Source organism: Sus scrofa, chromosome 3 (genome assembly GCF_054392235.1).
Source record: "Sus scrofa isolate SSC_HxYL_T2T_F1_AM1 chromosome 3, Sscrofa_HxYL_maternal_Yorkshire_Landrace_v2.0, whole genome shotgun sequence".
Taxonomy (NCBI): domain Eukaryota; kingdom Metazoa; phylum Chordata; class Mammalia; order Artiodactyla; family Suidae; genus Sus; species Sus scrofa.
Window position 1 is genome coordinate 58826367 of NC_139385.1, and position 27114 is coordinate 58853480.

Consider the following 27114-nt stretch of genomic DNA (forward strand, 5'->3'; position numbering starts at 1 on the left):
TACGCTGCTTGCGGGTTGCCCAACTGCCTATGCTTCCAGACCTTGTGGCTCCTCCTGCTCATGGCCCAGAGTGGCCTGGCAGACACTCAGGGAAGCTGAAGCCAGTCTCTGATGTAGACATTCTTCCTTATCCGACCTTCTCCTGGTGCCTCCTTCTTTTGCAACCATATTGCCCTTTTTTGCACAGCTGATTTTATGCTTGTTACTCATTTTCTCAGAGCAATATATTTTCTAGAGGTCATATATAGGTAGTAAATTTATACAGAAAAGCAAAAGAATGGCTAACATAAAAGCCAGGAAGTTGAGGAGTTCCCTGGTGGCCTAGTGGTGAAGGATTTAGTGTTGTCACTGCTGTGGTTCCAGTTATTGCTGTGGCACAGTGTCTATCCCAGCCTGGGAATTTCCCCATGCCATGCGCATAACTAAAACCCAAAAAACACACGTAAAATAAACAGGGTTGTTGTCGTGGCTCAGTGGAAACGAACCTGACTAGTTTCCATGAAGATGTGGGTTCCATTCCTGGCTTCACTAAGTGGGTTAAGGATCAGGCATTGTTACTGCTGTGACTCTGGTTACTGCTGTGGCATGGGTTAAATCCTTGTCCCCAGAATTTCCACGTGCCACAGGCATGTCTGAAAAGAAAGTTGTTTGGATACACAGTTGTCAAGACTATGGCACCTCAGGAAAAAATGATTAGGGCTTGGGACTGCTCACAACCAGCAGTCTGGACTGGGGAGATTAATAGGTAGGGGCTTGGAGCTGCCAAGATGAAACAAAATCAGAATCCAGAGAGCAAGATGGGCAGGAGTGCAGCAAGATGCAGTGCCAGTGGGGTTGTGTGTGTGTGTGTGTGTGTGTGTGTGTGTTTTCTTTTTTTGGAGTTCCCAGACCAGGGATCAGATCTGAGCATAAGCTGAAGCTGCAGGAATGCTGAATATTTAACAAATCTGCAGTGCTGGGGATCAAACCTGCGTCCTGGCACTCCCAAGATGCCACTGATCCAATTTACCACATCAGGAACTTCAAGGGTTATTGTGTGGGGTTTTTTGTTTGTTTGTTTTTTGTTTTTGTCTTTTTTTGCCTTTTCTAGGGCCACTCCCATGGCATATGGAGGTTCCTAGTCTGGGGGTCCAACTGGAGGTGTAGATGCCGGCCACAGTCAGAGCCACAGCAACACAGGATCCGAGCTGCGTCTATGACCTATGCCACAGCTCAAGGCAACACTGGATTCTTAACCCACTGAGCAAGGTCAGGGATCAAACCTGCAACCTCATGGTTCCTAGTCGGATTCGTTAACCACTGAGCCATGATGGGAACTCTGGGTTTTTGTGTTTAGTTTTGTTATTGTAGTTGTTGTTTTGGCTGCTCCCACAGCATGTGGAACTTCCCAGACCAGGGATCAAACTCAAGCCACAGCAGTGACAACACTGGATCCTTAACTGCTAGGCCACCAGGGAGCTCCTTTTTTTTTTTTTTTTTTTTTTAAGGCTCTACTCTGCCATAGAAATTGGAGGGAATTGGTATGGGATACTAAGAGAGGATCTGCTCAGTACAAGTAGGAGATCTAGTCGGTTACAAGTGTCTGTCTTCCATCTGTGGTAGAAGCCAATTGTGGAAACTTCAAACTACCAGCTGCCTGGGTGGGATGGATCCATAACAGAACCAGTCTGAGCTATGCCTTGACACATAACTATCTTTGCAGGGAGTCTATAATTATACATAGTTATGACATTATTTCACTTCTATTTTTATTTTTTAAACATTTTGTTTTTTCTCTTTTTCGCCACACCTGCATGCATATAGAAGTTCCCAGGATAGGGCCTGAATCCAAGCCACAGCTGTGACCTACGTGACGGCTGTGACAATGTCGGATCCTTTAACCCACCGCACTGGTCCAGGAATTGAACCCATACTTCTGCAGTGACCTGAGCCACTGTGCTGCAACACAAACTCCCCCTAAGCTCTTATCTTTGTGAGGGCTGGAGTTTAGGGAAGAGCCAAGAGTCATTCAGAATCCAGCATGCTGTGTAAAAGGGCCATCAGGTTTGGTAGGACCACTTGGGATAAGAAAAGAAGGATATGACAAAGAATGAGGCAGTCTTCCTGTGTTTGAGTCACAAATTACTTTCAAACACAAAATGTTTCATAAATGCTTTTGAGAAATTTGGCTCCATTGGACTGTTTCCTTGTGTAGTTCTAGGTGCCCAGCAACCCTATAGAATAGGTAAAACTATCCCCCTTAGACAATGTCCCTCAGGCACGGGGTCACTAAAAAATTACTCAAGATGGCACAGCAGTAAGAGGTAAAACTGGGATTTGAACACAAGTAGTCTGACACAAGACTCCATGTTTTTTGTTTGTTTGCTTGCTTTTTAGGGCCGAACCTGTGGCATATGGAAGTTCCCAGGCTAGAGGCTGAATCAGAGCTGCAGCTGCCAGCATATACCACAGCTCACGCAATGCCTGGTCTTAACCTATTGAGTGAGGCCAGGGATTGAACCCGCATCCTCATGGATATTAAATTCGTAACCGGCTAGGCACAACAGGAACTCCCTTGGCAAGACTCCATGCTTTTAATCACTGCATCAAACAGCCTCTCCATTAAAATAAGGGCATTGCTGGGAGTTCCTTTGTGGTGCAGCGGGTTAAGGATCTGGCGTTGTCACTGCAGTGGTTTAGGTCACTGCTGTGGCAGTTTTAATCCCTGGACTGGAAAGTTCCCATGCTACAGGCATGGCCAAAAAAAAAAAAAAAAAAAGAATAATGATAATGATAATAATAATTAAGGGCATTGTCTCCTAAGGTGGAAAGCATTTTAAGAAACATTGCTGGAGTTCCCGTGTGGTGCAGTGGTTAACGAATCCGACTAGGAACCATGAGGTTGTGGGTTCGATCCCTGGCCTTGCTCAGTGGGTTAATGATCCGGCATTGCCATGTGCTGTGGTGTAGGTTGCAGACGTGGCTCAGATCCCGTGTTGCTGTGGCTCTGTTGTAGGCCGGTGGCTACAGCTCCGATTGGACCCCTAGCCTGGGAACCTCCATATGCCACGGAAGCAGCCCTGGAAAAGGCAAAAAGACAGGAAAAAAAAGAAAGAAAGAAAGAAAGAAAGAAAGAAAGAAAGAAAGAAAGAAAGAAAGAAAGAAAGAAAGAAGGAAAGAAAGAAAGAAAGAAAGAAAAGAAACATTCCCTGGTGCCCTGGCGGCTTAGTGGTAAGGGATCCAGCATTATCACTGCTGTGGTGTGGATTGGATCCCTGGCCCAAGACCTTCCATCTGCCATGGACACAAGCCAAAAAAAACACCAAACAAAAAACAAAAGTAAAAACCAAAAACCAGTCACTTTGCTATATAGCAGAAATTGACAGAACATTGTAAATCGACTATACTTTAATTAAAAAATTTAAAAAAATAAAACCGAAAAACAAAAACATATACCAGATGAAAGAATTAGAAAACAATTTTGTCTCTACATATTTAAATTTTATATATATATATATATATATATATATATATATACTTATATATGATCTATCTTGTTTACTGGTGCAGCCCTGGAAACTAGTATAGTGAATAGCACATAGGAGACAATCAATTTTGCTAAATGAAGAAGAGAGTGAATAAATAAAGTAGTTCAAATTGTGCATTATTACTAGGTGAACTGATGTTCTAGCCAAGGAGAGAGCACAGTGTCATTAATTGAATTCCCTCTCCACGTAGGACCTTGTGTTTCCTGGAGTCATTTGACTTAGCTCTAACCCTATAAAGTGTGTGTTCAACCCCAGGTCAGGAGCCATTTCTCCATCCAATAGCCAAGTTAGGGAACACTGGGTGACCCAGTGTTCCTCTTTCCCAGTCCCAAGAATTAAGGCAAACTAGGGGCTTGCTGGACACACCAAAGACAATCACCAAGCCCCTTTGTGTTTCACTCTCATTTCTGGTTTTTTTTTTTTTTTTTTTTTGCCTTTTAGGGCCACATTTGCAGCATATGGAAGTTCCCAGGCTAGGGGTCGAATCAGAGCTGCAGCTGCCAGCCTATGCCACAGCCATAGCAACGCCAGATCTGAGCCACTTCTGCGACCTACACCATAGCTCATGGCAATGCTGGATCCTTAACCCACTGAGCAAGGCCAGGGATTGAACCCACAACCTCATGGTTCCCAGTCGGATTCGTTTCCACTGTGGCATGATGGGAACTCCTTCAGTCTCATTTCTAATGTTCCAAAAGCCCTGCCACAGTCCCCCCATCGGGTACACAACCTCTTGCTCCACCTCCTATGACAGCCTCCCAGCTGGACTCCCTGTCTCTGACCCCCTGCCACTTTCTTTCTTCTATCCGCCTTACCTAGCACTGCCAGAATCATCTTCCCCAAAACCAGCTCTAGGAGGAAACCCCTGTACACGGGCCTGGCTTTGAGGCAGGTGAGCTCAGGCAAGTCAGTTATCTTCTCTGGGCCTTGATTTCTTTCTTAGTAAAATGGGACAAATCAATATATTTCATAGGGTTTTATGGGGATAAAATGAGTTAATGTATGTGAAAGTGGTATTTTGCAAATTCTTGCCACGTGATAAATAGTATGTGGGCTTTTTGTTGTTGTTGTTGTTGTTGTTGTTGTTGTTGTTTAATTTAAGTGTTGCTCCCTGGAAACAAACACCTCCTATAAAGCTGTAAAAAACACCCCCCACCTCCGATTGAGAAACCTGCTATGGCTTCCTACTATCTCCTAGGATAGAAGAAAATCTCCTTACAATGGCACCATTTTTTCAAGAGTCTAGGTCATATCTATCCAAATTCTGTCACATTGTTCCTTTACTTACATTTGCCCAGCACTCAGCTGAACCGAGCTCATAGTTCCTGGGACATGCCTCTCTCTTTCCTCCTCCATACTTTTGCTTTTCCTGTGTCCCCTTGAGATCTCCCCACATCCTGCCTCTACTGAAATCCTCATCAGCATTTTCATATCACACCTGCAAAGCCTCAGGCTGTCTTTTAATCAGAAGTGAGTTCTCTGATCTTCCAATGCCCCCTTGTGGCACTGACTGCATTCTTTGTTTTGTTTTGTTTTGGTCTTTTTAGGGCTGCACCGGTGGCATACAGAAGTTATCAGGTAGGGGGCAGATTGGAGCTGCAGCCGCAGGCCTACACCACAGCCACAGCAGTGCGGCATCTGAGCTGAGTCTGTGACCTACACCACAGCTCTAGGCAACACTGGGTCCTTAGCCCACTGAGCAAGGCCAGGGATCAAACCTGCTTCCTCATGAAATGAGTTTTAACTAAGGAACTACCCCCGCCCCCCTCTTTGGCTAAAAAGGCAGCTGCAAGCCTTTTCAGCTATGCTCACCTCATACTACCATTCTTGTAATAATGTAGCAACTATGTATCCTTTGCCCAAACCCGCAGCCCTGCCAATCCAGTTCTCAGAGTTGCTTATCAGCTCCATCTCCTTGCTTGCTCAGTTTCTTAGGGAGGAACACTGTCTGCTCCAGGGAAGGGGGGAGGTCCAGGATGTTTACATGGGAAAAACAAGATCACCTAATGAATAAAAGTTGCTAAGAACAAAGACCTAGTGCTCAGACTCTGGACTCTGGAAGTGACTCCTCTGAGCCTGCACTGGTGCTGAATAAACCTTGCTTTTCCACATCTCCCAGTGCTGTTTGTCTCCTTCCGCCACCACGGTTTTTGCAGTTTCTGCAACACTCATGGATGCTGGTCAGATTCATTTCCGTCTAGCCACTGGGGAACTCCCTGAATTCTGCTCTTTAATTGCAGTTATTTTTTAAATTTTTTTTTTTTGTCTTTTGTCTTTTTGTCTTTTGTTGTTGTTGTTGCTATTTCTTGGGCCGCTCCCGCAGCATATGGAGGTTCCCAGGCTAGAGGTCCAATCGGAGCTGTAGCCACCGGCCTACGCCAGAGCCACAGCAACGCGGGATCCGAGCTGCGTCTGCGACCTACACCACAGCTCACGGCAACGCCGGATCGTTAACCCACTGAGCAAGGGCAGGGACCGAACCCGCACCCTCATGGTTCCTAGTCGGATTCGTTAACCACTGCGCCACGACGGGAACTCCTAATTGCAGTTATTTTTATGTTTTATGTCTCCTGAAAGACTGTAACTTCTAAAGCATTTAAAAAAAATTTTTTTTTGTCTTTTTGCCTTTTCTAGGGCTGCTCCCACGGCACATGGAGGTTCCCAGGCTAGGGGTTTAATCGGAGCTGTAGCCTCCAGCCTATGCCAGAGCCACAGCTCATGGCAACTCCGGATCCTTAACCCACTGAGCAAGGCCAGGGATCGAACCCGCAACCTCATGGTTCCTAGCTGGATTTGTTAACTACTGAGCCATGACAGGAACTCCTCTAAAGGATTCTAATTGTGTCTCATTTTTCTCTGTGTACCTAAAAGTGTTCATAGAGGAGTTCCCACTGTGGTTCAGCAGATTAATAATTAGATGTAGTGTCTGTGAGGATGCAAGTTTGATCCCTGGCCTTGCTTAGTGGATTTAAGATCTGGCTTTGCTACAAGCTGCAGTTTAGATCACAGATGCAGCTTGGATCTGGTGTTGTTGTGGCTGTGATGTAGGCCAGCAACTGCAGCTCTGATTCCACTCCTTAGCCTGGGAACTTCCATAAGCAAAGGTACAGCCCTAAAAAGCAAAAAAAACCAACCAACCAAACAAACAAACAAAAATTTCGTGGAGTTTAGGGCACATATAAATATTTGAGACATAACTAAATTAAGTCTTAAGGTAGACAAATGCCGTGCCTGGTAGCCTGGGTTCGGGGGCTAAGGGAGCAGTGAATCCTGAAGGTCGTCTTTGGAGAAAGGCAGCACAATGGGGCACACAATCTAGAACAGGGCTAAAGCTGAGCCCAGCTAGGGTATGTGCCTGGCAGGGTGTTCCCAGGTTCTTCACCTTCCTGGGGGTAATTCTGTTTTTAATTTTTTTTCAAAAAAACTTTATTGAGATGTAATGTATATACCATACAATTCTTTTTCTTTCTTTTTTTTTTTTTGTCTTTTGTCTTTTTAGGGTCACACCCTTGGCTCATGGAGGTTCCCAGGTTAGGGGTCCAATCGGAGCTGTAGCCGCTGGCCTATGCCACAGCCACAGCAACATGGGATCTGAGTTGCGTCTGAAGCCTACACCAAAGCTCCTGGCAACGCTGGCTCCTTAACCCACTGAGCAAGGCCAAGGATTGAAACTGTGTCCTCTTGGTTCCTAGTTGGATTCATTTCCGATGAGCCAGGACAGAAACTTGCAATTCTTCCATATAAAATTTACAGTCCAATGGTTTTAAATATGCATTCAAATTTGTGCACCAATTACAACAGTTGAATTTGAGAACATTTTCATGATAACGCAACAGAAAGGAAGGGGGCAGGACACAGCCTTTAAAAGAATAACACTGCCACTGAAGATATGACATAAACTGGTTAGACCCCACTAGGTCCTAGATGGAGGAAGATCTGACTTCCTCTAGACCTTGAGCCTCATAATAGATTCACTGTAATATATTAGCATTTGAAGTGACACACCCACAGGTGACTTGACAGTTCCAAGGGGGGCCCTAAAGGGGCAAAAAGTGGGTGGTGGTCCAATTCCTGGAAATCCCTACTCTCTTCCTGAAATAGTTGGAATAATCCTCCCACTCATTAGCCTATGAAATTACCTACCTAGCCCATAAACACTCACCAGCCCACATTTTGGGGCCTCTAACTTTCTGAGATGGGCTACACTCTGTCTTTCTCAATAAATCTACTTCTAACCTTTCAAAGCCTCTTGCTGAATTCCTTCTTCTCTGAGACACAAAGAACCTGAGTTTCAGTAAATCCTGAGACGAGGTGTACACTTTTAATTAGAAGACAATGGGCTCAATTTCCAGTCTGGGTTTGGCTGGGTTTGAGCCCCAATCTGAGTTGTGCGGTTTCATCAATTCCTTGTTTTCACTGAATTCTCTCTCAGCTCTGAGTCTTGTCTTCTATAACCTAGAGCTTCTCACTCCATTTCAACTCTCTCTGGACACCACCTCCATTCCTTCATCCCCTAGAGAATCATGAACCCAACAATGTATGCAAACTCCTATTCAGGATTTGAGTAAATAGAGAATCTTGCAAATCTCATATAGACAGCAATTTAACAATTTAAATGTCACCGCCTAAAAGTGTATCAACCAGTCTCTGTGATGGGAATTTTTTTTTTTTTTTTTTTTTTTGTCTTTTTGCTATTTCTTGGGCCGCTCCCGTGGCATATGGAGGTTCCCAGGCTAGAGGTCCAATCGGAGCTGTAGCCACCGGCCTACGCCAGGGCCACAGCAACGCAGGATCCGAGCCGCGTCTGCAACCTACACCACAGCTCATGGCAACGCCAGACCGTTAACCCACTGAGCAAGGGCAGGGCCCGAACCCGCACCCTCATGGTTCCTAGTCGGATTCGTTAACCACTGCGCCACGACGGGAACTCCGGAATTTTTTTTTTTTTAATTTTATGGCCACACCCATGACATATGGAAATTCCCAGGGCAGGGATTGACTGAGCCACAGCTGTGACCTATGCTGCACCTGTGGCAATGCTGGATCCTTTTAACCCACTGTGTTGGGCTGGAGATAGAAACTCTACCTCTGTATCAACCCAAGCCACTGCAGTCAGATTCTCAACCTACTGTGCCACAGTGGGAACTCCTGTGATGGGAATTTTTTCCTTGCTTGTGACTCCTTCAGGTCTTAGCTAATTGTCATCTTCCTGGGCTCTTCAGCTTCCTAGATATGTGTCTCTTCCCTTTTCTACATTCCAGCCTCCAACCCCCACACACCTTTTCTTATGTAGGGCACCTTAGTTCTCTCTTTGACTTGCCTTCACCAAGACCCCCTAGTCTTACCCTTTCCAATAAGAAGGTTCATGACGTTTTTCCTGAGTGTTTCCCCCAAGAGAAGAACCCCCTTCTCTGATGTAAACAGTGCCTCTTCTCCAGAGTGAAGAAGCATAGCTAGCATGTTTTCTAAATCACAATATTTTTCTTCCTGTACGTACATTTTGATGTGACAATCCTCTCTTGCCTGCAGCCTCTTCACGTGGGAAGCTGAGCTACTCTATCTCTAAAGCTTCTTCAAGTTCTGATGTCCAATCCACCTAACTTAATAACTGGAAGATTACATTTCATTGTGCCTGCTTAGAGAGGGAAAGGGAGGATGGGGGAAATTTCCTTTTTCCTTGCTTCACAGATTTGCTAGTGGCCCAGGCTTGACCTGTGAACACAAGTACCAGTCCTGCAGAAATGCAGAGCAGAATCCCTAATATGCTTTTCAGACCCTTTGGTGTCAGATGGGTGAACCACAGCATGACCATGGAATAAAAGTCAGTCCTGAGGATTTGCTTTTTTTGGCGGGGGGCGCTGTCCCACAGCATATGGACTTCCCTGGTCAGGGATCACAACCACAGCAACACTGGATCCTTAACCCACTGTGCCAGGCCAGGATGGAACCTGCATCTTAGCGCTCCCAAGATGCTGCTAATCCCATTGTGCCACAAGGGGAACTCTGGTCTTGAGGATTCAAATTCAAGTTACCTTCAGTGAGCCCCTATCTGAGTCAGGCACTTTGCTGGTACTTTGTGTGTGTCTTTTTAGGGCCTCATCTAAAGCATATGGAAATTCCCAGCCTAGGGGTGAAATCAGAGCTAAAGTTGCCGGCCTATGCCACAGCCATGGCAATGCAGGATCTGAGCCATGTCTGCGATCTGCACCACAGGTCACGGCAACACTGGGTCCTGACCCACTGAGAAAGGCCAGGGATTGAACCCGAATCCTCATGGATCCTAGTTGGGTTCATTACTGCTGAGCCATGATGGGAACCCCTGCTGGTGCTTTTAAACACACTATCTCATTTACCAAAAGACCTAAGAGGAAAGTTTTACTGCCTCAATTTTAAGGATGACAAAATGACACTCACCTAGAAACAAGGCAGCTACTCAAAGTCACAAAGCCACTGAGGAGCAGAGCTGCCACAGAACTTGACTGTCTCTTGGAAGGCCCAGTTATATATACAAAAAACTCTCAGGGCTGCAAACCTCATGCCTACAGGGGCCAAGCAATTACAGGGTCTGTGGGAAGAACATGTGCATCTAATGAAAGTGGCAGTTGCTGATTAGCACCAGGCAAGTCAGCCATGTAAGAAGGTCAGTCCTTTGCTATTTATTTATTTATTTTTTTTTTTTGCTGCACCCTTGGCATGTAGAAGTTCCCAGGCCAGGGATAGAACCTGAGCCACAGCAGAGATAACGCCAGGTCCTAACTGCAAGGCCACCAGGAACTTTCAACAATCCCAGATAGTGAGTCAAACAAAATACTCCTGTAGGGGAAATTTGGACCAGCAGCTGTCGGCCATGGCCATCAGCCATAGAGGATGAATTCCTTTAGCTTCCCTTAATCTTTCAAAAACAAACAAGCTATAACTATTCAGCTATTAGTTGCCATTCCATAGAGCAGAACTCGGGATGGGAAGGCAGGGGATGGGAAGGCAGGAGTGCCTCCAGGGCCCGGATAGGCTTCGTTGTTGGAGAAGAAATTGTTACTGTCTTCAAGGAGTTGGCCTGCCAGGAGGGTAGCTGCTTTCACCGAAGTTCTTCAATCGTGGGGAGGGCCCTGCCGCGTAAAGTGAGACCAGAATGAGAGCTCCGGAGGCATGGGTTTTAGGTGGGACAGGTGGGGAACAGAGCGTTCTTTCAATCGTTCAATATAGAGGAAAAACCCAAGGAAGATATCAGACACAGGCACACAGGTGTTTCAGTTTTCTCAGCCAGAAATGGGGTTCATTAGTTTCTCCTTGCCGGCATAGCTCACAGGACTGTTTCCAGAGGAAGAAGCCGGTAGAAAAGCGCTTGAGACAGGATAGGGGGTAAACAGACGTACGCTTCGCTATGATGTGAGGAGTCTTGGAGGCCGGAGGCCGAGGTGTAAGAAAGTACGGGACGTGGGTCCGGAACCATTGTCTGAGGGTCTCGGAATTCGTCGGTCCAACCAACCGAGCCCATAAGGTCTCAGGAAAGAGGAACGCACACGCCGTAGATACGGTCACCTGCACTTCCGGCGAGCGACCCGGAAGCGGAAGTAAGCTCGTCTCTTTCTCCCTCCATTGCGTCTCTTCTGCGTTGTTTCGGCGCGGCGGTAGCGGATATCCGTGACCGTTGAGAGCGTGCGGTGGGGGAAGAGGAGTGCTGAGACCCCGGAGCAGCGGCGGCCATGGCGGATGTGACCGCCCGTAGCCTGCAGTACGAGTACAAGGCGGTGCGTGCAGGCTCGGCGCAGGGCTCTGGGCTGGGGACCTCGGTGGGGAGCGGGAGTCTGCGGAAGGGAGCTTCTGTCTGAAGGCCTTCGGAAGAACTGCCAAATCAGAGGGGAAGTCAGATCCGGGCGAAGGTGTGGGTACATGATGATAAGACTAATAACCCCACTGGTGTCTGGGACGAGTGGGATGGGCTAAGAGCTCTGCTAGGAGTGTTTGTCCCCTGTCCCCTCAGCGCTTTACCTGCCCTCTTCCGTAAGTCACCCCCAACTTTTCCCAGGTGAGAATTATTGTGGGCAGTGTTAGGAGCAAGGATTGTTCTACCTATTTGATTACCTCTGTCTCACGCGCAATTGTACGATGCTCTTTCTAAGGAAAATATCTTATTCCAACTAATGGTTATCACCTTGTGATAGAGGAATTGGTCCTGCTCACGTCAGAACTTCGATCATATTGTTATCTTTTCAGAACTCGAATCTTGTCCTCCAAGCTGACCGCTCTCTCATTGACCGGACCCGCCGGGATGAACCCACAGGAGAGGTGCTCTCCCTGGTTGGGAAGTTGGAAGGTACCCGTATGGGAGATAAGGCTCAACGGACCAAACCACAGATGCAAGAGGAAAGAAGAGCCAAGTGAGTATAAGGCGAAAATGATTTTTATTCAAATCCAAAGTCCATTTTCTCTTGGTATTTGGGCAGTGTTTTTGCTGAAATGCTTGGTGCAAGGAGACGTAGTGGCATTAAAACTCAGTGAAAGTAAAAACAGAATATAAGAATTGAAAGGTTCTTGGCCTTAACAAGTGTACCTGAGGTGGAAAACAATTTTTAGACCTTTTGCCAGCATGTGTTTCTTGTCCATAGAGAGATCTTAATTTTTTCATGGTATTTTCAAGATTCTTGGTTAACCCTTGTCTCAGTAACTCTTTTCTTCTATTACTAACTTGCCACTCCTACTTCTTTTGTCTTCCCTTGTCCATTTCTATTTTTTCTGTTTTTACATTTTATTTTATTTTTTTAAATTTTATTATGGGGAATTCCCTTCATGGCTCAGTAGTTAATGAACCCGACTAGTGGGTTCAATCCCTGGCCTCGCTCAGTGGGTTAAGGATCTGGCATTGCTGTGGCTGTGGCGCAGGCTGGCAGCTGTAGCACTGATTCAGCCCCTTGCCTGGGAAACTCCATATGCTGTGGATTTGGCCCTGAAAAGGCAAAAGACAAAAAAAAAAAAAAAAAAAATTTATTATGGTTGATTTGCAATGTTCTGTCAATTTCTGCTGTATATCTAAGTGACCCAGTCATACATACATGCATAATTCTTTTTCTTATATTATCTTCTATCATGTCCTATCACAAGAGATTGGATATAGTTCCCTGTGCTATACAGCGGCACCTCATTGCTTATTTGTTCTAAATGTAATAGTTTGCATCTCCTAAACCCAAACTCCCAGTCCATCCCACCACTCCCCCCTCCCCCTTGGCAACCAGAAATCTGTTCTTCATGTCTGTGAGTATGTTTCCATACTGTAGATAGGTTCATCTGTGCCATGTTTTAGAGTCCACATGTAACTGATATCATGTGGTATTTGTCTTTCTCTTTCTGACATTTCATTTAGTATGAGGATCTCCATGTTGCCGCAAATGGCATTATTTTATTCTCTTATGGCTGAGTAGTATTCCATTGTGTATATGTACCACATCTTCTTAATCCATTCATCTGTCAGTGGACATTTAGGTTGTTTCCATGTCTTGGCTATTGTGAATAGTGCTGCAGTGAACATAGGGGTGCATGTATCTTTTTGAATTATAGTTTTGTCTGGATATATGCCCAGGAGTGGGATTGTTGGATTATGTGGTGGTTTTCTGTTTAGTTTGCTGAGAAACCTCCATCCTGTTTTCCACAGTAGTTGCACCAATTTACATTCCCGCCAACACTGAAGGAGGGTACCCTTTTCTCCACACCCTCTCCAGCACTTGTTATTTGTTGACTTGTTAATGATGGCCATTCTGACTGGTGTGAGGGGGTACCTCGTTGTAGTTTTGATATGAATTTCTCTGATAATTAATGCTTTTGAGCATTTTTTCATGTGCTTGTTGGCCATCTGTATGTCTTTTTTTTGAGTAAATGTCTATTTAGGTCTTCTGTGATTTTTCAGTTGGGTTGTTTGTTTTTCTTCTACTGAGTTGTTTGTATATTTTGGCGATTAAGCCCTTGTTGGTTGCATCCTTCGCAACTATTTTTTCTTATTCTGTAGGTTTTTTTTTGTTTTTGTTTTTTATGGTTTCCTTTGCTGTGCAGACCAAATTCCACTTTTGTTGTTATAAATATCATTCAAGCATCCATAGTATGAAAGCAGGTGTTTTGTTTTGCTTTCTTTTTGATTTTTTACTTTGGAGGGAGGGCAGTATATTTCCAAAGCTCAAAATCTTTGAGCTTTATCTCATTGTTATCTTTTGACCCTCATCATCTTTGTCTTTCTCCTCTTCCATGATGAAATCACAAAAATTTGTGGGCCCGGTTTTGAGTAAAGCAGTTACGTTTGAAATGAGTTATATATCATTGGTCCTCCAATTTGCAGAATATGTCTTCTTTTCTAGGAATCGATGGCAGTAGATTTCCTTTGGAGTTTTAGTTCACTGACTAGAAGAAGAAAATGTGTCTGAGGGATAAAAAACTAGTTGAAATCCAATCATATAATATTGTCATCAAAGTTAAATTTTTTTTTTTTTTTTTTACAAAAACATTTTTATTGGAATCTAAAGACCTGGGCTTGGAATCTGATCTGTCAGTGTGCTATCTCGTCAAATTACTTGAACTACCTTTGTTTTTTGTTTTTTGTTTTTTAACTTGATAATGCCATATGATCGCTTCTTTTCCTTCCCCCACGCCCATCCTACCCATAGGCACCCCTGGTGTGAGATCCTTGGCTCTCTGGGTATCTGTAGAATAAATGCTGTGGCTCCAACTGGCTTCTGGTTGCAGTCCTTGCCAAGTCCAGCCCCAGACCCCTGAACTTCAGGAATAATGGCTCAGGACTTACATGTAGAGGTGGCCCACAGAATGGGGGGTGAGATGAAGAGAAACGTTCAGCATTTAATGGAAGATGATTCATGGGATTGTTGGAGGCAGAGAGAATCTTCTTGGAGCCTCTTGTAGGAAAACCTTTCCATTTCTTAGGCCCATATCCCTCTTCCTCTTGGTGTGCAGATTGGGTGTAGGTCAGAAGCATTCTTTGGTATAGGAGGGATTTAGGGTAGGCATTTTTTTTAAATGAGTGAGGAGGATGTCTCATTGTAAGATTTAGTGCATCTAGTGAGAGACTAACAGAGGACTCCCTTTCTATTACCAGGTCATAAAGAAATTCTCTTGCAGATGACTAAGGCCAAATGGGAATCATTTGCTGGGGTACAGATTTGTGGTTTTAAATATTACCTGTATGTCATGAAGCTAAGGAGAGGAGGGTGGGCTTGCTTTAGTCCTACCTTTGAGAGGGAAGGTTCTGCCTGTTCAGCATCACACTATGTATCCATTAGGCGAAGAAAGCGTGATGAGGACCGACATGACATCAACAAGATGAAGGGTTACACTCTGCTCTCGGAGGGTATCGATGAGATGGTGGGCATCATCTATAAGCCCAAAACCAAAGAGACCCGGGAGACCTATGAAGTGCTACTCAGCTTCATCCAAGCTGCCCTTGGTGACCAGGTGAGGAAGCCAGAGGGGAAAGCTGTGGTTTTGGAGAGGGAGAAAGTTCCACCTGGGGGGCACCAGAAGAACTTTGTCTGTGGATTTTCCTGGGTGGGTCATACCAAAATGCAGAAGTAGCTCATGTTTACTGAGCACTTTATGTGGGATGGCACTTTTATGTGTCTTCTTTCAATCCTCATGCCAGCTCTGTGATTAGGCACTATGAGTAGTTGTTTTTCATTTTATAGAAAAGAAGTGTGAGGTAAAGAATATTTAAGGCATTTTCCCAAGTCACAGAGGTAGCGTTTGACAGAGCTGGGATATGAGCCTGGGTAGTCTGTATTTCAGAATTTCTGTTCAGGAGTTCCCGTCGTGGCGCAGTGGTTAACAAACCCGACTAGGAACCATGAGGTTGCGGGTTTGGTCCGTGCCCTTGCTCAGTGGGTTAATGATCCGGCGTTGCCGTGAGCTGTGGTGTAGATTGCAGACGCGGCTCGGATCCCGCGTTGCTGTGGCTCTGGCGTAGGCTGGCGGCTACAGCTCCGAATCGACCCCTAGCCTGGGAACCTCCATATGCCGCGGGAGCGGCCCAAAGAAATAGCAAAAAGACAAAAAAAAAAAAAAAAAAAAAAAAAAGAATTTCTGTTCATAGCGTTATACGTGTGATTAGATTAAGGAACTTTGCGAATCTGTGAGAGACTCTGGTGAGGTGGTTGCCTGAGGAGGCGAAGATGAAGAATTACCAAAAGTTTGGTAGTCTGGAGCAGGATTGCAGAGAGAAATGTGGCCGACTGCTGTGCAAGCTGTGTACACCTTTTTTGGAACCTAATCTTTTTTGGAAACATGGGTCTTCCCTTCAATTGTATGACCCTTGGTGGCACTTTAAAATTAACATTATTGAAAAATGGTCAGAACCTGGTTTGCAGGTTTTACATGGCTCTTCACATCCTGTGGTCACGTAGAGCTGGTCAGTGATGTTCTTTGTCTTAGTTTCACTGTCCTAAAGTGTGTGTGTGTGTGTGTGTGTGTGTGTGTGTGTGTGTGTGTGTGTGTGTGGTTTTTTTTTTGCCACCAGCCTCGTGATATCCTTTGTGGGGCAGCTGATGAAGTTCTAGCTGTTTTAAAGAATGAGAAGCTTCGGGATAAGGAGAGGAGAAAGGAGATTGATCTGCTGCTGGGTCAGACAGATGATACAAGATACCATGTGCTGGTGAACTTGGGCAAAAAGATCACAGACTATGGTGGAGACAAGGAAATTCAGAATATGGGTAAGTGAGCTCTTTGTGTCCTGACCATGTTAACTAGCTGTTTGTTGACCCCAAATGTGATTTTCTAGCCTTAGTCATTGGAACACTGGAATGTGTCAGTGAGTTCCCATAACCTGCTAGGTGCTCTTGGAGGAGTTACGATAGGTGGACACCAGAATCTCTAGATTCCAGTAGCCATTTCTTACTCTGAGATCCTTTTATTGTATAGAACATAGGAGAAAACAGTAGTGCCTGGGTGTGGGTAGGGAGGGGCTGGGGTGTGCCTGTGATTGTGTGAGCAGAGCAGGGGCTGATCAGAAATTAGCAGATTGGAGCAGATCTTGGTGTTGGTATCGTAGAAAGCACTCACACCTGGATCATTTGTCTGTGAGTCCTGAGACCTTAGTTCTGTCCTGAGAAGGGGCAAGTCAGGCAGTTAGGGAGGAAATTAGCTCCCTCATGTCTCATTTCCCTAACTGTTCCCTGTCCTTTTTTGTGATCATCATTTCAGATGACAACATTGATGAGACATATGGTGTGAATGTACAGTTTGAGTCTGATGAGGAGGTAAGTGATAACAGACCCAATCTATTCTTTCTTTTTTTTTTTTTTTTCCCCCAATTATTGAGATGAGGGGACAACTTCTGGTGTAAAGAAGTTTCCTAACATAAGCTAAGTAAGTTTTATGTTGTCGTATGGGTGTCAGACTCAGGCATAAATACTGTTGTGCCAAAAAATTGTTGCGTTTGACTTGAGATTTAATAAAGCAAATGTAATAATAGATAAAGATAATGATAAACCAAGGGGATCAGCAAAAAGAAGGAGAAGGTAAGTACAATATACATTTCATTGAGGGAAGGTGCTGTCATTCCCACTGCAGTTTAACTTTATTGGGATAATTTCCTTCTTTTCTAGTCCTGCGTCCTATTGCCAGTTTCTGAAGACTGCACATTTGCCCAAGAGCCTGGGCATATTTTTTACATGATTAAGTAACAGATGCAGCAACCACTGAAGTTTGCCATTTAATTAGAATTTATAGTATGGGAGGTCCCATCATGGTGCAGTGGTTAACAAATCTGACTGGAACCATGAAGTTGCAGGTTTGATCCCTGGCCTTGCTCAGTGGGTTAAGGATCCGGCATTGTGGTAAGCTGTGGTGTAGATTGCAGACGCATCTCGGATCCTGCATTGCTGTTGCTCTGTTGTAGGCCGGCAGCTATAGTTCTAATGAGACCCCTAGCCTGGGAACCTCCATATGCCATAGGAAACCGCCCTAGAAAAGACAGGAAAAAAAAAAAAAACTTTTAGTATGTGTGACTGTGTCACCTTGCTGTACAGTAGAAAGTTGACAGAACACTGTAAACCAGCTATAATGGAACAAAATACAAATCATTATAAAAAAAAAACAAAGAATTTTTAGATGTAACAAATAGGAGCAAGCGGAGCACTTGAAAAAACATGTCAAGTTTTTTTTGTTTGTTTGTTTGTTTGTTTTTTGCTTTTTAGGGCTGAACCAACAGCATATGAAGTTCCCAGGCTAGGGGTCGAAATCAGAACTACAGCCTGCTGGCCTATACTGCAGCCACAGCAACTTGGGATCCAAACTGCGTCTGAGACCTACACCACAGCTCACAGCAATGCCGGATCCCCCACCCACTGATCAAGGCCAGGGATTGAACCAGCATCTTCGTGAATCCTAGTCAGGTTCATTATTACTGAGCCACGACGGGAACTCCGAAAAAATGTGCAAAATTGCCTAGAGTTCTCAATGGATGTTTGGCTCCTGAAAGATAAAAATGTCAGCTTCAGAATATCATAAACTGGGACAGGAAGAATGGGTTGCACAGGAGAGTCAGAGGAAAGAGCACCAAACTGGGAGCCAGGGGGGCTGAATTTTGGTCTTGTATTGGGCAGGCCTTTTTTTCCCCCACATCTGCGACATTTGGAAGTTCCTGGGCCAGGGATCAAATCTGAGCTGCAGCTTCGACGTACACCACGGCTGCAGCAATGTCAGGCAGGTCTTTTTGCCATTTCTTGGGCTGCTCCCTCAGTATATGGAGGTTCCCAGGCTAGGGGTATAATCGGAACTATAGCTGCCAGCCTATGCCAGAGCCACAGCAACGCAGGATCCGAGCCGCGTCTGCAACCTACACCACAGCTCACAGCAATGCCGGATCATTAACCCACTGAGCAAGGGCAGGGACCGAACCCGCAACCTCATGGTTCCTAGTCGGATTCGTTAACCACTGCGCCACGACGGGAACTCCCAGGCAGGTCTTTTTGTGTCTGTTTCCATCTGTCAAGTGAGGTGATTGAATATAGGTGACTGCTGGAGTTTCTGTCATGGCTCAGCGGAAATGAGTCTTTCATCTATGAGGACGCAGGTTTGATCCTTGGCCTCACTCAGTGGGTAAAGGAGCTGGTGTTGCCGTGAGCTGTGGTGTAGGTTGCAGACTTGGCTCGGATCTAGTGTTGCTGTGGCTGTGGTATAGGCCGGCGGCTATAGCTCCTATTTGACTCCTAACCTGGGAGCCTCCTTAAGCTGTGGGTGCAGCCCTAAAAAGACAAAAAGAAAAATAGGTGACTGTTGAACCCTTCCCTGCAATAGAGTTGGTTTATTAGGGGTTTATGATTTTAAGTAGCAACAGACTAAAAGAAAACTTTGCTTGTAGCATTCATTTATTGAACAAATACTAATTATTTTCTTGTTTTAGGAGGGTAGGACATTCAACAGTTGATAGCTTGATTTATAACTTTGAAATATTTAGATGTGTGCTATGAGAGCATGCTCTTTATTAAGGACCTACTTTTAATGTGGCGCCGTGCTCAGTATGCAGTACAATGTGAGCCGGCTTGTGAGTAAGGGCAGTAGTGATCCAGCCAAGTGTGTTCTCTACATTTCAGGATTACTGTGTGCTATCCCAAGTGTGCTTTTTTTCTTTCCTTCTTTCCTTCCTTCCTTCCTTCCTCCCTCCCTCCCTCTCTTTCTTTCTTTGTTTTGTCTTTTTACGGTTGCACCCTCGGCAAATGGGAGGTTCCCAGGCTAGGGGTTGAATCAGAGCTGCAGCTCTTGGCCTACACCACAGCCAACTGCAGGGCCGAATCCTTAACCCACTGAGTGAGGCCAGGGATCAAACCTGCATCCCCATGGATCCTAGTTGGGTTTGTTAACCACTGAGCCATGAAGGGAACTCCCCCAAGTGTGCTTCTTCTAGGTCTTTCTGCTACATGTACTCTGGAATGAGGCTGACTCTGATTCCCATAGGCTGTTGGTTCCACTGCAGAGCCTTTGCTCTAACCGTGGAGCTTATTTTAAGTGACTCAAGGGAGAGGTTCTATGGTGATGCCAGGATCAGCTCCAGATCATGAGTTGGGGTTGGGGCCCTTTCTGCAGGAAGGCGATGAAGATGTGTATGGAGAGGTTCGAGAAGAGGCGTCTGACGATGACATGGAAGGGGACGAGGCGGTGGTGCGTTGCACCCTCTCGGCGAATGTGAGTACAGCTTGCTCTTGCCAGCTGCTGCAGGGCAGGTTATTTCTGGGTGCAGCATTTCTTTCCCAGACATAGGTCCTGTTAACATAGTAGCTACTGAGCTACCTTTTTATAGGGTGAGCTGTAATAAATGCCTAGTGTCTTGATTTCTGTGAACTTTCAGTTGTTGCCCTCCTTCCCAAAGGCATGTGTTAATGAAATCTTAGTTTGGGGTACTCGTGAACTCAGTATAGCAGAATCTCCCCCCTCCACCCCCCCATGGCTATGGGTGGCCCTCAGAACTCAGTTGTATGATGATGAGACAGCACTTGGGGCAGAGGGAGGCACTGTGAGCTGGTGAGCTCAGTGCCTGGTCACTTTGTAGCTCGTGGCCTCAGGGGAACTGATGAGTTCCAAGAAGAAGGATTTGCACCCTCGGGATATCGATGCCTTTTGGCTACAGCGGCAGCTCAGTCGCTTCTATGATGATGCCATTGTGTCGCAGAAGAAGGCAGATGAAGTGTTGGAAATTTTGAAGGTATGGTCGGGATAATGTTTCTGTGTTCAGTGTATCTTAGCAGATGGAACAGTGTGGAAAGCAAATGGCTGTGTTCTTAATCATGGTGTTACCTTCTCTGTGCAGACGGCCAGTGACGATCGGGAATGTGAGAACCAGTTGGTTCTGCTCCTTGGCTTCAACACTTTTGATTTTATTAAGGTCTTGAGGCAGCACAGGATGATGAGTGAGTACATGAAGGACCCTTCTGTGGTGTATACATGCATGCGTGATGGTGGTTGTGTTGTTTTCACAGCCTTGCCACTTGTTTCATTTATTTTTCTTTCTGCCCCAAGGTTGAAGGTTGATTTTTATCTCATTCCCTCCTTCTCATCTTCCCTTTCTTCCTTTTGCTGTTGGCAGTCTTATACTGTACCTTGCTGGCCAGTGCACAGAGTGAGGCTGAAAAGGAAAGGATCATGGGCAAGATGGAAGCCGACCCGGAGCTGTCCAAGTTCCTCTACCAGCTCCATGAAACGGAGAAGGAGGACCTGATCCGGGTGAGGGCTGGCTTGGTTTGTCTGATTCCTAAACTAGAGTGTTTGCTTTGGGAAAGAGACATTAGAAGATGGCAGCATATGGAGTTCCCGTTGTGGTGCAGTGGTTAAGAATCCGACTAGGAACCATGAGGTTGTGGGTTCGATCCCTGGCCTTGCTCAGTGGGTTAAGGATCCAGCGTTGCCGTGAGCTGTGGTGTAGGTCACGGACGTGGCTCGGATCCTGTGTTGCTGTGGCTCTGGCGTAGGCTGGGCAGCTACAGCTCCGATTGGACCCTTAGCCTTGGACCCTCCATGTGCCGTGGGAGCAGTCCTAGAAAAGGCAAAGAGACAAAAAAAAAAAAAAAGATGGAAGATGGCAGTATAAAGCTAAATTTCTACCAAAGAGGACACTGAATAAAATAAATTTTTCTCTGAATCCTTTGAGGTTGGTCCTTCGTACAGATTGGAATCAGCACTTTCACGCTGGTGTGGTTGCGAGACCACAGGCCTGCTCTTGTCTTCCCCAGCACGTGGGCCTTTGCCATTTGTTTATACAATAAGTCCTGGTGTCTGTGGTCAGTATAGGAACAGAACACGTTTTCTGAACACAGAGCCCACACCCCTGTCCCTCAAGGATAGCCCTTGATGTTGAATGTTGATTGTTGAATGTCGACTCTTGAAATCCCAGGACTATGTATTGTCCCTTGAGAATGGTTCGATTTCATCATTCTGGTGGTCCCTGTGACAACTGTCTGAAGGTAAAGTGTCTGCAAGTCCAGCTCAGCTCAGGGACTGCGGAGGACAGGAAGCTGGAATGGTGATGACTCGTTGGCATTCTTTCTCTCTGTCCCCATCACAGGAGGAGAGGTCCCGGAGAGAGCGAGTACGTCAGTCCCGGATGGACACAGACCTGGAGACCATGGATCTGGACCAGGGTGGAGAGGTGGGGATCAGGGCCGTTTCCGAGGTGGGGGGGCAGGGACTCGAGTGCTTGGCTTGCTCATGTCCTTTGTGTTTTGTCTTTCGTACTCCCCAGGCCCTGGCTCCGAGACAGGTTCTGGACTTGGAGGACCTAGTTTTTACCCAGGGGAGCCACTTCATGGCCAACAAACGCTGTCAGCTTCCTGATGGGTCCTTCCGGCGCCAGCGCAAGGGCTACGAAGAGGTGCATGTGCCTGCTCTCAAGCCCAAGCCCTTCAGCTCAGAAGAAGTAAGTGAATCACCTTTCTCAGTTTTCTACTCAGTTTGTCTCCCATGCAGTTTGGATTTGAACTGATTGGACAAAATGAGGCCTTGTCTCATAGATAGTTTATTCTGGAAGTGCTACGGTTTTCCCATGTTGCTTTTGTGCCCTGGGGATGATGTTATCTCTCTGCTCTGGCCCTCAGTAGAGATTTAGGCGGGGAGGTTGCCAGCAGTACAGTCTCTCAAAAACTGTCTGCTCAAGGGTGCTGCTAACGTGATGTCCATGACATTTTTTTCTAGCAACTGCTTCCAGTGGAGAAGCTGCCCAAGTATGCCCAGGCTGGATTTGAGGGCTTCAAAACGCTGAATCGGATCCAGAGTAAACTCTACCGTGCTGCTCTGGAGACAGATGAGAACCTGCTGCTGTGCGCTCCAACCGTAAGCACTGCCCGCCCCCTTTCCCTGGTGTGTATATACTTTGGGTGGCGAGCTTGTTCATCTCACCCTAAATCTCTTATTTGGTGGAAGAGGTGTTAAGTGGTAGGATAAAGTTACCAGGCCACAGTCCGTGTTGGTGATAAGCCCGTGGCAGTGGGGCAGCGAGCATGACGTGGTGCACAGGCCTTGTCTTTGCCCTCTCTTAGGGTGCCGGCAAGACCAACGTGGCCCTGATGTGCATGCTCCGAGAGATAGGGAAGCACATCAACATGGACGGCACCATCAATGTGGACGACTTCAAGATCATCTACATCGCTCCCATGCGGTCTTTGGTGCAGGAGATGGTGGGCAGTTTCGGAAAGGTAAGAGGGTCGAACCTTCCTCCAGAAGACACTGAGTGCAGCTGTCACAGTATTGTCGACAATATTGAAATTTGATGCTTCTCTGCTTCTTATATTAGGGCATTTCTGCAATGTATCCTGTAGTTGGTTTTTGTTTTTTTCCTCTTTCAAAGATAGAACTTGACACAAATACAGAGTGATTCTGAAGCAAAAATGTCCTGGATCCGTTCTGGGCTGTTACAAAGGTTTACACTCCCTATCCTCTCCAGAGCAGTTTCCTGCAGTTGGTATCATTCACATATTGGAGTATTTATGAAACATTCACATAGATGGTTGATAATAGACCTAGTCTTATTCCAAGTCTCTTGTCTACAAGCTTCCATTTCGCCCTTTCGTGTGCAGAGCTCACAGAGGCTTTTTCTGCTCTCTCAGCCTGGTGTAAATCCGGATATGTTTTAGAAGTAAACGTTCATACGATCCAGTGAATACACCTCTTTTCCTGTTGGGTTGATACCTACCTTTAATATCCCACACTCAAGCCTTCACAAAGAGTGTGTCAAAGCCCCCTCTGAGCATTCTTGCCTCATGTGCCCTTCCTCCACCCAGCGCCTGGCCACCTACGGCATCACTGTTGCAGAATTGACTGGCGACCACCAGCTGTGCAAGGAGGAGATCAGCGCCACTCAGATCATCGTCTGCACTCCTGAAAAGTGGGACATCATCACCCGCAAGGGCGGGGAGCGCACCTACACCCAGCTCGTGCGGCTCATCATCCTAGTGAGCAGGGGTTTGAACCCTGAACTTCTTTGGCCTTTTCTCCAGGCGCTAGGCTTTGTAGTGGCAGCTGATGTCAGTGTGGCTTTTAATCCTAAGTGAGAATCTGCACCAAATTGAAGTACTTCCCAATAGGTGCACAGTGTTTGCCATATTGGTCTTTATGTCTTTTATGTCTGAAATTTTTGAAACAATGTGAACCAAAAAAACCTGGTTGTGTCCTCCCAAAACGAAGGGTTTTATAAATAAATGATCCATTCTCAGAAGGAATGAGTAAGGAGTCAGGACACTGTGTTCCATGCACACAGAAGGCTCTGGGGAGGAATGATAGTCTAATAGTTTCTTTAGGTTGTCTGAGAAAGCAGGAAGGAGAGCTTGCATGCTGATTTTCAGCATTCTAGAGCAGGGGCTGGCAATCTGTGGCTGCTGGGTTTTTGTTTTTTGTTTTTGGCATTTGGAAGTTCCCAGGCCAGGGATCGAGCCTGTGCCACAGAGGTGACAACACCAGATCCTTAACCTGCTGCACCACTAGGGAACTCCAGTAGTTTTTGTTTTTTTTTATTGAAACACAGCCATAATAATTTGTTTATGTGTTCTTTATAGCCGCTTTTGTGCTACAGTGACAGAGTTGAGTATTTGTAATGGAGTGGATGGCCTAAAGTCTAAAATACTTTCTGGCCCTTGAAGAAAAAGTTTTCCAACCCCTGCTTTAGAGCCTGCTACTTCAAGTCATTTTAGAATTGCAGAGTCTGGCCCCACCCCCACTGACTGAAATAAAATCTGAAATTTTTTTTTTTCTTTTTTGCTTTTTAGGTGTGTACCTGCAACATATGGAGGTTTCCAGGCTAGGGGTCGAATCACAGCTACAGCTGCTGGCCTATGCCACAGCCACAGCAACATCAGATCTGAGCCATGTCTGTGATCTACACCGTAGCTCATGGCAACTCCGGATCCTTAACCCACTGAGCAAGGCCAGGGGTCGAACCCTCAACCTCATGGTTCCTGTTTCCGCTGTGCCATGACTGGAACTGCACAATCTGCATTTTAATAAGGCCTCCTGTTTGCTCATGTTGTTTGCATGCTGAAATTTGAGAAGCACTGCCTTAGTCTGTGTGCATTTATTTGATGTGTTAAGTCTTTCCTTTTGGTAAAGATAAATGCTCAGAGGTATAATAACCTTTTTTGATATAGATATGGTCTGCTGGGAAGCTTTTTAGTAAATAAATTATCCTTTGAGTAAAGTTACAAACTCATTGCTTGAAGTATCAGATTTTCTTACCATAAAGCATTGTCTCATTGAAGTGTGTATAGCAAAGCTGCTCATGGTTGGAGCATGTTATTTTCTTGGGTAGTTCATGGTAAATATTGTCTCATTCTTTGGGTTTCTTTGGCTTGGGATCCCTTTTGTCTTCATTACTTGTCATGTCAGTTATGTTCCTACAGAGAGGGACTGCCATCAGGAAAGGGGGACACATTTCTCTAGTCCCATGTTATTTGTTGGTCTCCCATTCCTTAGGATGAGATCCATCTTCTCCATGATGACAGAGGTCCCGTCTTAGAGGCCTTGGTGGCCAGGGCCATCCGGAACATTGAGATGACCCAAGAGGATGTCCGACTCATTGGTCTTAGCGCCACCCTCCCCAACTATGAAGATGTGGCAACCTTTCTGCGTGTCGATCCTGCCAAAGGCCTCTTCTACTTTGACAACAGGTATGAGAAAAGACTGGGAGAAGTTTAACCAGGTGACCTGCATGGTGTCCTTCCCCTTTACCAAGGAGCTCTGTTAGACTGGGTTTTAGAAGGGCCTTTGGGGTTGGTTTTGTTGTTGTTGTTGTTGTTTTTAAAAGATGCACCTGCAGCATATGGAAATTCCCCAGACTAGGAGTTGAATTGGAGATAAGAGCTGTAGTTGCCAGCCTATACCACAGCCATAGCAATGTGGGATCTGAGCCTTATCTGTGGCCTACACCACAGCTCAAGGCAATGCCAGATCCTTAACCCACTGAGCGAGGCCAGGGATCAAACCTGAGTCCTTGTGGATCCTAGTCGGGTTTGTTATCACTGAGCCACGACAGGCACTCTGGGCCTTTGGGTTTTAAAGTGGTGTGAAGCCAAAGAAGAATATCGCTCCTTGGTAGTGAAAAGGACTGTTTTGTCTTCAGTATTTTGTGCCAAAACCTTCATTGTCTAACTGTTGAACCTTCTAGCTTCCGCCCAGTGCCTCTGGAACAGACTTATGTAGGCATCACAGAGAAAAAAGCAATCAAGCGTTTCCAGATCATGAATGAAATTGTCTATGAAAAAATTATGGAACATGCTGGGAAAAATCAGGTCTGTTGTGGCTTCTTGTTAACTCTTGAATTATCTTATTTTGAATCTTTAAATGATTTTTATTTATTCTATTAGATATAGTTCCCTGCTATACAGCAGGATCTCATTGCTTATCCATTCCAAAGGCAATAGTTTGCATTTACTAACCCCAGACTCCCAGTCCATCCCACTCCCTCCCCCATTCTTTTGAATTTTTGACTTACTGATAATCAGGCAAGACTGATGAAGATAAATAGAAAAGACTGACAGAATTCACCAGTACCAGTAATGAAATGGGATGTTACTACCGAATCTGTAGCTTTTAAAAGGATAATAAAAGAATACTATGAACAACTTTACTTATAAATCTGTCATCCTAAAAACATAAGTAGATTCCTTGAAAACCACTAAACTACCAGAACAGCCTAGATGAAATAGATTACCTGAATCGTTCTATAACCATGAAAGAAATTGAAGTTGTAATTTAAAAACTCCCAAAAAGAAATCCCCTTGTGGAGATAGTCTGTCTGTTTACGTTGTTAAGGGTTCTTCCATTCGGGTGGCTTGTACCAAAATATAATAAAAATAAAATTAAGAATTAAAAATTAGTGAAAGAGCATTTAACTAGAAAATGTGATAAAAAAATTTTAATTGAACTCCTGGCTTAGAATCTCAGGTGCCTAAATACATGTACTTAATTGAGATTCCCAAATTTGCACCCACATTATGTTTAAACTTGCTATTAAAGTGCAAGAGTTAATTTGGTTTCCCAGTTACAGGACCCTTGTCACCATACTCGGTAGGTTTGTTTGCTTAGGATCTCATCCCATGGGCCCAACTGGTTGTGCCTCAGTGCTTGTTCCCACCATTGCTCCTCTTCAAGCCCTCAGTTTCTGGCCTTATACCGCTGCAGCCTCTGCTTCCTGCTGCTGTTTTCCTGGGGCTGTGAGGGTGGCCGTTGGAGCCGTGTCTCCTGACTGAGGCCACCTGTGGCTTCTCCTCAGGTGCTGGTGTTTGTCCACTCCCGGAAGGAGACTGGGAAGACGGCCAGGGCCATCCGGGACATGTGCCTGGAGAAGGACACGCTGGGTCTCTTTCTGAGAGAGGGCTCAGCCTCCACAGAAGTTCTGCGGACGGAAGCCGAGCAGTGCAAGGTGAGGAGAGGCAGGCCTGGCGCTCAGTCCTTGCTGGTTCTGGCTCAGTCCCAGTTGTTGGGACAGTCCCTCGGACCATATCGTGGGCTCTTTCATGTGGCCCATGGTTATGGGGAATGGTGAGGGGCCAGGCTCACGTGGAGATGTTTGCTTCATCTCTGGGAGAGTTCCCTTGGGAAGCCTTCCCGCATCATCTGTTCT

At 45.7% G+C, this 27114-nt stretch overlaps 1 protein-coding gene and 1 long non-coding RNA gene across 3 annotated transcripts in view; one reads left to right on the forward strand and one right to left on the reverse strand.

The window, feature by feature from the left end:
* Nucleotides 1–10158: 10158 nt before the first annotated feature.
* On the reverse strand, nucleotides 10159–11068 carry LOC110259970 (uncharacterized). Its single transcript, XR_002342509.2, has 2 exons — nucleotides 10901–11068; nucleotides 10159–10633 (listed from the first exon to the last, which is right to left on the reverse strand). It is a non-coding gene; the product is annotated as an uncharacterized LOC110259970 (long non-coding RNA).
* Nucleotides 11069–11170: 102 nt separating this feature from the next.
* The window catches only part of SNRNP200 (small nuclear ribonucleoprotein U5 subunit 200), a 31231-nt gene continuing 15287 nt past the window's right edge, over nucleotides 11171–27114 (forward strand). Inside the window, exons 1-17 of one of the 2 annotated variants that reach the window (XM_021087099.2) lie at nucleotides 11171–11407; nucleotides 11742–11905; nucleotides 14804–14975; nucleotides 16033–16225; nucleotides 16716–16771; nucleotides 19599–19697; nucleotides 20062–20214; nucleotides 20320–20419; nucleotides 20596–20732; nucleotides 21571–21654; nucleotides 21748–21921; nucleotides 22197–22334; nucleotides 22541–22696; nucleotides 23282–23452; nucleotides 24966–25159; nucleotides 25657–25780; nucleotides 26764–26913. In XM_021087099.2, coding sequence (XP_020942758.1) covers nucleotides 11850–11905; nucleotides 14804–14975; nucleotides 16033–16225; nucleotides 16716–16771; nucleotides 19599–19697; nucleotides 20062–20214; nucleotides 20320–20419; nucleotides 20596–20732; nucleotides 21571–21654; nucleotides 21748–21921; nucleotides 22197–22334; nucleotides 22541–22696; nucleotides 23282–23452; nucleotides 24966–25159; nucleotides 25657–25780; nucleotides 26764–26913 — 2157 coding nt within the window. In that variant the 5' untranslated portion in view covers nucleotides 11171–11407; nucleotides 11742–11849. The remainder of the gene's footprint in view (nucleotides 11408–11741; nucleotides 11906–14803; nucleotides 14976–16032; nucleotides 16226–16715; nucleotides 16772–19598; nucleotides 19698–20061; nucleotides 20215–20319; nucleotides 20420–20595; nucleotides 20733–21570; nucleotides 21655–21747; nucleotides 21922–22196; nucleotides 22335–22540; nucleotides 22697–23281; nucleotides 23453–24965; nucleotides 25160–25656; nucleotides 25781–26763; nucleotides 26914–27114) is intronic. The other variant, XM_021087098.2, reaches the window with a different exon arrangement.